The sequence below is a fragment of the Lepisosteus oculatus genome, chromosome 26 (genome assembly GCF_040954835.1).
Source record: "Lepisosteus oculatus isolate fLepOcu1 chromosome 26, fLepOcu1.hap2, whole genome shotgun sequence".
NCBI classification, from domain to species: Eukaryota; Metazoa; Chordata; class Actinopteri; order Semionotiformes; family Lepisosteidae; genus Lepisosteus; species Lepisosteus oculatus.
In genome coordinates this window covers 6,825,908-6,835,527 of record NC_090721.1, presented here as the reverse complement: position 1 = coordinate 6,835,527, position 9,620 = coordinate 6,825,908, and the positions used below count along the sequence as shown (strand labels likewise).

The 9,620-nt window shown below is 39.5% G+C and overlaps 1 protein-coding gene across 2 annotated transcripts in view; it reads left to right on the top strand.

Annotated features, from left to right (window-relative positions):
• Positions 1-1,657: 1,657 nt before the first annotated feature.
• The window catches only part of msi2b (musashi RNA-binding protein 2b), a 247,131-nt gene continuing 239,168 nt past the window's right edge, over positions 1,658-9,620 (top strand). Inside the window, exons 1-2 of one of the 2 annotated variants that reach the window (XM_015367400.2) lie at positions 1,658-1,832; positions 2,069-2,102. In XM_015367400.2, the coding sequence (XP_015222886.1) occupies positions 2,080-2,102 (23 nt within the window). In that variant the 5' untranslated portion in view covers positions 1,658-1,832; positions 2,069-2,079. The remainder of the gene's footprint in view (positions 1,833-2,068; positions 2,103-9,620) is intronic. The other variant, XM_015367403.2, reaches the window with a different exon arrangement.

Sequence of the window (9,620 nt, the reverse complement as noted above, 5' to 3'; positions counted from 1 at the left end):
GGGAGATGTCGGCAATTACACCGCAATGGAAATGCGGATCAGGTGCCCCCCTGGTTAAAGATTCATGAATTACAAAGCGGGGCTTCTCTCCTGACCCTGACCGGCTGCGAACTTTTCTTCTTTCATTAGGTGAGAAGCGGCGCTCTCTTTGACAGGTTAAATACTGCTCCGTGTATTAATGAGCCGGGGTCCCGGCGATGGGCGAGCAGGCCGTCTGCGGTCCCTGCCCTGCCGGCTCCCGGTTTAGATCACAGATAAGGGAGCACGATGTCTTTGCGTTGCCTGCGGTACAAAAAAAAAGCGCGTTGCCCGCCCCGGGGAATTACAACATATATATGTATAACGTTTCAACTTGAAAGTCTGTGGGGGTGGCGCCGTGAGTTGAATCAAGAGTGTGTGTCACCATATTTCGAGAAAGCCAACCTGTGATCTTCCCACTGCGGGCAAGCTGCCCGCTTTAAAGATGCCTAAACGTACAGGAAATCGGAGGCAAAGCAAGTGAATACAAAGTTAAAGCAGAACCAGGCGAGATGTCAGCGTTATCCGGAGCTCTCGGAGACACTGCAAGCAAAGGCGTAATTCTGAACGGAACTGAGCCCCACAACTATCGCTTTGAACAGAGGTCCCCAGTCCTGTTCCTGGAGGGGGAGTGTTTCTGCAGGTCTTCTCTGTTTCTTTAAAGTGCCCGAAGAGCTGGAGAAAGATGTTAGACTGGTCCCATTAAGAGAATAACGAAATTCTTTAGGTCGTTAAGAGCCCAGCTGGACTGAAAGCTTGTAGATTCACTGCCCCCGCCGGACCAGGGTTGGGGGACATTTGTCTCGCAACAGCTGCTGAAACTAATACGAAATAGTCATTACAAAAGCGTGACACTAGATGGGGCTTGATGTCCAGATTCTCAATGCCCGGATTCGGGTAACCACGAAATCGGTACTCAACATTATAAAAGCAAAACAACAATGAAAGCAAACTGATATATTCATGAAAAAATAACCACCTTTATCAATTTCGGCATTCTATGTGTCTGTTGAATTTTTCAATGCATAATGTATCGGTAGAGGAGTGTGAGTCATCTGTAGTCACGCAAAGTATTAAGGGTGAGCGAGTTTAATTCTGCGCGAATCTCCGACCGTCATTCAACAATTAATCATATAATGAATAAGCAAGATGAGTAACTGAAATCCCTTGTTCGTAGAATTAAATTGTAATATCTGAAACGGGGCACTCTATAGTTATTAGGTACTGTTGCAAAAAAAAACACCAACTCAAACAGCTGAAGACTCGGGGTAACTTCCAAAACGAGCACCATTCCTCCAGAAGGAGACTGCTATCAGTGTGTGCTCAGACTTCTCCTCGGATAGACTTTGAACACCTTCCAAAAGTATACTTTTGTACTTTCATGGGAGAAGCCGAAGACAAATATCCACAGTAGTGGACGATGAAGTATCTCTTATGAAAAGTCAAGGTAAACTTGCAAGACATTTAACGCTGCGGTCCCTCTTTTTTTTCCCCATAAAACCTACAGTTATTCCAGAAAATTCCGAGGATTGCAATGCATACCGTGCATTTAGTTTGCTTTTAGTTTCACAGGAGTTTATCACGCTGTGTTCTGGACAGTCCGGGGTCGCGTGGCCAGTGTGGAGCTTACCTATAACTATGGCAACAAAGTAACGGCCGTTGCCGGTGTGTCCGCTACACAGATTTATGCGTTGCAATAAAAAAAGAACAATTAAACTGAAATCCCACAAAACCAAAACTTTTAAAAGTTTTGCATAAATACACACAAGTAGCCGATGTTGGTAAAGAAGACGTACAGTACGGACGCCCAAAAGGTAAAGCGTAAAAACGTTTTAAGGGATGAACGCATTGTGTATCGCAGTAACAAGTCTTTATGGTTTTCATGTACAGAAATTTTCCTAAGTGAATTTTAAATATATGTTAAACGGTGTCGCTGTATCCAGCTCTGTCTTTGTTAAACACTACTCTCATTAGTTCTTTTTTTAACGAATAATTTCTCACCAACTCTAGCGAAACTGACCTTCAATAAACCGTTAATTTGCTCCCATAGCTTTCTGGTGAATGACGTCGTACGACGGAGAAAGGTCAGTGGTTTGTGTTTTTGTAACCGTTAAATATAAAGATAACATTATTACGCTATTAAAATGAATATAAAATACAATATTTAAACATTAAAATGTAACTTATAAGGTATATGGGTCGTGCATAGGCTATGTAATGGAGGTCTATATCACTGAATACGATGCAACATTCAGCTAACCACATTTCAAGAATGAAATTAAGAACCTTTAATGCTTGAAACAATTCCAGCACAAGACAGGGTCTTTAGATTCATGTCAGTCTCCTCGGACATGTCAGCTGTCATCACATTTTAAGTGTAAAATGTAAAAGTGATTTACTGGGGTGACCAAGACTAGAGCTTCTGTAGCTGTTCAAATTGGCACACGTCCGAGGTGGCCATGAGGTCAGCCGCTAGCTCAGTTGGGGCTCAATAGCCAGGATTTTTCAAATGCAAATTACTTTTTTAAGATTCTTATTCAATTAATTGAAATTAGCGTAGCTCTAAAGGTACTGTCAGGAGCAGATGGCTACAGTCCTTGGCAGCAACAGAGGCTTCTAGATTTCCTTGTAACTAAGTTCTGTTGCTTAACTGCAGTCCTGGACTGCTCTGTTTTTTTATATTTTTTTATAAATGTTATGTGATTCGTAAGGACCTGGTATGTGATCCTATCCATCCGTTTTCTAACTGTTTCATCTAGTTCAGGGTCGCAGGGTCGCCAGAGCCTATCCCAGCAAGCAACGAGCACAAGGATAGGACACACAAACTCAGGCACACACAGTCACACTAGGGCCAAATTTTTTTTTCAGAAGGCAAAATACCTACCAGTATGTCTTTGGACTGTGGGACAAAACCTATGCACCTGGAATAAGCTCACGCAAGCACAGGGAGAACATACAATCTCCACACGGAGTGCACCCCAGGTCCAGAATGAAACCTAGGGCCCCAGCACTACAAGGTAGTAATGCTAACCACTGCACCACTGTGCTACCCAGTCTGTAAACTTTCTGAGATAAACCATTGGCATAACATAGTCGATTTCTGAACTGGACTTGTCCAGTTGTAGAGACCCCTTAATGTGATGCTTAGAGTACAGCACCTCTTGCCCTCAAGAGAGAAAGGCAGACGGAGAGAGAAATGCAAGAAGTTCCCCTTCTCCCAGCTGATAAGCGAAAATGGGCCTTAACTGCGTGCAGCCGCCAGTCTTTGATGAAGGTTCATTAGAATTAAATCTAACAGCGTCTTTTGTTTTGCCTGCCTTGATGTGCGCCTTGTGTTTAAACTGGATGTTTTTTCGTTTTCTGTGCACACCAGTACGCTCATCGCACTAAAGCATTAGCAACAGTCGTTTTTCGGTACTTACACATCACACAACAGCTGACGCAAAACTTCAAGGGCTCCTTGAGAAAGGCTTGTAATGTAATATGCTTTTATTTTTATTTTTGATAAGACCAAAGTAAATACACCGTTTTTTCCTTTCCGTCAAATTGATTTTTTTTTTATCCTAAGGAAGATACAAAAACGGGGTGTTTTATAGGCCTTATACATTGAAGAAGAGGAGAGCAATACTATAGTTATCCTATTTTGCATACTGTGCTGGAGTTATTGTATATAAGGAGGGAGAATTTTAGGAGAAGATATTGCTTCTAACATGTCTAGTGAAAAGCTCTAAAAAGGCAGTGACAAGAGCATTCTTCTTTCCAAACAAGAGAAGTCTCCCTGAAATAGTGCATTGCAAATATGGGGCACACCTTGTAAACCTCAGAAATCTTCATAGATTTCTTAATATGGTGCACCTGGATTTTTTTCTTGCAAAGCCCCAGCAAGCTCGAGCACTGAATTAAAAAAAAAAAGTTTTTGAAGTCTGACATGTCTGCATCCACTTTATGGAGATGTCAGTCATTTTATTAATGCGTTACCAAGGATCACAAAATGGTAGGACTGCTTTGATTGCCCTGTATTGCTGCTGTGTCAGTAATGCCTGGTTTTTGAAATAGGTGTAGGGAATTTAGTGTCACATTGTGAATATTGTCAGACATTCTCAAGACAGCTTCCTGGCAGGTTCAGTAATAAGCCTAGTAGCCATCAAGGAGCCTTCATGTCAGTGACTAACCTTCCCTTAGTCAGCAATGCAAGGTCATAGAATGGACCACTGGGAGCCTGGAAGAACAATCAGATAGAAGCAGAAGAGCAACTAGAATAAACAATCAAGATCTTAACCTAGAGAAGCCAAAAAAACAACTGATCAATGATGCATGCTTTACCCTGCTCCTTCCTTTTCTTAACCCTCCTGCACTCTCTGTCTGGTAAATGCCTTTACAGCCCTTCTCAGGCTATTTGTGATAATGTTGTGCAATGTAATCTCCTGTTAGTCTTATTAGCCTGTTTTTGGCAGCATAAAGCTCATGTTCTCTGAGATTTCGGAGAGCTAAATTTGACTACTGTAATAGTTTTGCATTAGTATTCCTGGAAAGTGTGTATGATAATATTTGATAGACCATCAAGTGCAGTCTTTTCTGTTGTGCTCTCCACCTTAAACCAAGAGTTGTGTAGTAATGTTATGGACCTTTTGTTTCTGTGTTGCCTTGTTTTTTTCTCTCAGGGTTAATGTAGACAGTTGTTTTTGTAAATTTAAATATTTTTGGTGCATTTAGCTATTTCCTTGTTTTCCTTAACTTCTCCTTAATGTTCTTTCTCTAGCATGACATTTCCACAAACATGTGAACAGAATGTGAATAGTGCATGTCACTGATGCAAGTACAATGCAACACCCCTACCCCTCAGGGTTTTCCTCTTGATTTCAGGAGGAGGAAATATATTGCCCATGAGAAAGCAGTTTGTAAGAAAATAATCAAATAATATCAAATCATTTGGGCATTCTGACAAATAAATACAGGTATTTAATATCATACTGATAGGCATAGATGAACCCATGTCCTATGGTATTCATTTTCTTACCTGCGTTGAACTTTGCAATAAAAAAGGGCACACAGCTCAAACATGTAAATTAGGGCATTCTTATTTTTTATCTCTGGTTCCTGAATGTGAAAGAGACAAATGGAACATCACAGTCTGTATATGGGACACCAGCTAGAACTGTGAAGTTAGTGCTACTGGTGTACCACGTCTTCCCTCTGGTGGATGAAACATGGTTCAAATAAAAAAAGTGTTGTCATTATTGTAAGAGAACTCACAGTAAGCCTAGTTTCCAAAAGTTACATTTTACTGTAGTGTGTCCATGGGCAGTGCAGTGGTTAGCATTCCTGCCTCACAGTGCTGGGGTCCTGGGTTCAATTCCATACCTGGGGTGCTATCTGCATGGACTTGTGTCCCCCTTGTGTTTGGGTGGGTTTCCTCCCACAATTCAGAAACATTAATAGGTTAATTTGCTCCTGGGAAAAGTGGCCCTAGGTGTGAATATGTGCATGTCTGTGTTTGTCTATGTGTCTGCCCTGCAATGGACTGGCATCCTGTCCAGGGTGTACCCTGCTTTGTGCCCATTATGTGCAGGGATAGGCTCCAACTCCCCTACAAAGAAGAAGCAATTAGAAAATGGATGGATGGCTATTGTGTCATGAATGAATGACTATGAAAAGAAAAAACATTACAATGGAAACTGATCTAATCTTACCACCACCACCATACCCACCCATGGACCTAGGCTCTGGCTTGGCCCTGCAACATGCAATCTGTCCTGATCTTCAGCATTAGGGATATGATGTTATTCTGGGGACTTTGTCATGAAGGCGGTCTGTATCTGAGTCATGGGCTGAGTGATTGGGACTGTCTATGCAAGAGTTGTACAGGTAGGGTTTGTATCCAACCTGTGCTGTTGCTGTGGCAACACGCATCCTGAAGTGCCATCAAGAAGACAGGTTAAACTTGTAAAAACATTGAAAAACTCTGAAGGGTGCCAGCAGACGTGTAAGTTTTTCTTTGTAGCGGAATACTAAAAATGTGTTTTTCTGTTTTCCTAATATGAAAGACCTGTGAACCATACAACTGTTGAAGGAGAAAGGCAAATGGTGTTGCATAACTGAAATTGGAAATGAAATTTAGATACATTCTGGAGTTTTGTGGAGTTGAAATCAATATTGTTTTTAAAAGTAAAATTAGTTACCTCCTGAGCAATAAAGGCTTCAAATAAACCTATTCTATCTCCTATAAGAGGTTTTTAGATGAGTGACCAGGGACTAGAGAGACTGATATATCTCTCTATTCTTCAATGAGGCATTGTATATTTTTTTATATATTGTGTGTCAGCATATAATGTATGATTTTTTTGTATTGATTCTGTTATGGTGTGTTAATCACCACCGACCAATGTAAAACTCTAATACTTTGAAAAATAATTCCCTTGTGAGTGCAATGTCATAATGCAAAAAAGTATTAATATTTTGAGTTGTGCATATAGTGTCTTCCAAATGCAGCGAATAAAACATGGTACATGAGAGAAATCTTAACACCTTTTCCTAATTAATTGATTGATTAGGACAGGCTTGCCACTTTAATGGTTATAAACAATTATCATGAAAAGACAAAACCTTTAGATTCTCTGAGAATGTATGGCTCTTAGATAGAACTTTGTATATGTCATAGTTGCTTGATGAAAGTCGAAATTTTGTGACACTCTAGAAAGGAAAACAAAATTTGGTAGGGAATGTTAAATTTCTAGTTTTCTTTTTCATTAGCAGTAAAAAGAAATGTTTAAACCACTTTATAGCAGATTAAGTGTATTTCTGGTTTCTAAGGATTTGCCAGCAGAATGTATGTAGCTACAGATTGGCATATAACTGATAGACCAGGGAGATTTAATTTCAGGGGGTGTAAAAATGCATTGTATTGCAGCTGCCAAGATTGGCACAGATAATGTATTCCAGGGCATTCACTAGCCTTTTTTCAATCTAGCTCCTCTCAGTGAAGGCTAGTGTGACAGCTGCAGGAAAGAGGAATGTCCCTAGCTATCCTGTCACCCTTCTTTTCTCCTCAGCCCTCACACTCTCATTGCTTCCTCTTTTAAATCCCTGATTGATTTCCACAGTTCAACAGCCTCTCACGTTTGCATCCTGCCTCTGCTCTTTTCTGATCTCCCAGTGTGATTATGGGTATTTGTGCCTGAGCGGTTATAAGTTAGCTCGTACATTGGAGTTCGGGAGCACTTGGTAAACTGGGCAACCACTCCATTTTTCCCTCTGTTTTGTGAAGGCTGTGCCATGATCAGCTCAGTCTTGGAGTTCTGGTTATTGATGATGTTTTTACTCGTTTTGGGATTTGCTATATACTTGTTGTTTTAGAAAAATGTCAGGTGGGTGTAACTGTCTGTTTTAAAGTCTGAATTGAAAATTCTTAAGTAGTAACACTGTGAAGTTAAGAATAAAATTCATTAGCAGTGATAATGTTTGTTATAATTATTTATTTGGAACCGGGCTATTTTTAACAACAGAGAGAGTGGAGCACACATCAGGAATGCACTTATATACAGGGGACAGTCTCATTCATTTACCTAAGTGAATGGACCTCATATTGATCTGTTCAAGGCATTTAACAGATGTAGGACATTAAAAATTAAACCTTTCCTTTAAATACTTTATCCGTTCATTAATCAAACGCAGATGCCATTGTGACTACAGGCGTCATTTGAAAATACATCTCTGTCACATGATAATATTGCTGCTGAATTTCCTTCTTTTTTAAAGAGTTGCCTATTTACATGTTAAAGACTTAAGAACCTGCAACAAAAAGAGACTATACTTTCTTACAGCACTTAATCTAGGCAAATAAACGTCATTGTTATTAATGGATGTATTTAGATGCCATTAATATGCTGCTGCAGAGCAGTGTTTCATATCTTTTCTGGGAAAGAAACCATGGCTTTTAGAGTACAAGAGTTGCATCTCTCTCATGTTATTTTGAAGGCTTAATAGCATTTCTGACACACTCACTTAACACTGATAGCTGAGCAGATTAAAGGAAATGCACAAACATTCCATAAACTGTGGATTTGAATGTTTTCATTTAAATAAACAGAACAGCTGTCAGAATTATGATGATATATCTGTTGCAATGTTGGTTCGCTTTGTGAAGTTGTTTCATCCTTAACCCAGCAGTAATATCACATTGAGTGTATATGTATTTATGAATCAGAATCTCATGTCATATTCAAGTTAATACACATGTTTAAATATGGAGTCCTCTAGGTTTAGTTTCTTGCTGTTCTGATCCTTTTAACTCTGAAGTAGTCAGTGACTGGTGAGTTAACACTTATTAGGGAAACATATAAATAAATGTAAACAGGTGATACCCAGGGAGAGACTGAGCGAAGGTTAGCTTTGACTTTCTCACATAATCAAATGGTCCTTATTTTGATTAGGTTAGTATTGTAAAAGTTTATTGTACCAACCAAACTAAAGTGTACGAATGAAATGTCAACAAATTGCCCACAAACCACATTGACTTTTCTCCCGAAAAGCAAACATTAAAAAGATTCCAATTGATTTTGATGACAAAGTGAACACTGCAGTCTGTTAATGAAAGTGTGTTTCGTGTCACGTAAGGAGGCAGCTGTGATTCTGTGTGAGGTGGGTGGATTGAGGTTGACTGTGGTACTGGCAAAATGAGCCATAATGATGTGAGGAAGACCATGGCAGAACCGAAGGCTTTCAAGTGGAAAGACGGGCTTTGGTTATGCTTCATTTAATCAAAGAAATATTTTTTTTACCTGAATTACCATTGTCACTGTAGTATTTTAACGCCTGCTAAGATTTTGGTTAGTTTTCTTAGACATATTCAGCTAAAATAATCTGTAATGGATTAGTAGATGTGTGGTCTATACTTTTTTGCATACTGTATGTATGGAAATGCATAAACGTTGTTAAATTTGTATTCAGGTTGAGTAAATTGAGTAATACAGATGATTTTACATAATCAAGATAATGCTCATAGGCTCAATTTTCAAATAGAAATGCACTGACGTTTGAACAGGAAAACAGCACTCATATATATTCACATACAATACAGACATTACTCACTGCTGTGTACAGTGAAAATATAATATGTATTTGTCTCTTTGGAAGGCAATGCACATCACTGCTTTTAACGTGCTATTCAATTTTGCATTTGTTAGATTTGGGTCCAAACTTGCTGTACTTGACCCTGCATTCTGCAATTGGGTCAACAGGCTTGAAAGTACCCTTGACCAAGGAAACCATGCTTTTCATTAAGAGTTATTTGGAGGCCTGTGAATGCAGCTTGATTCGCTACATTTTAAGTCTTTGCCTTTGGGTAATGCAAACAATCCTGCCTGCTAACGAGGAAGATCATTAAAATGAAGCTAATATATTGCCAATCGTCTTTATAAAGTGTAGAGCAATTTGTTTTAGAATCCCAAAACTCTCCTTTTGCTAATAAGAGAGGGGAAATGTATTTCTGTGCTGAGCTTTAAAACTCTGGGGCTTTTCAAAACGAGAAGTGGGATTAGGAAGGCAGTAAAGAAAGCTTGTGGTAAAAGTGACTTAGGCGGGAGAAGAAGATGTTAACTTTTCTG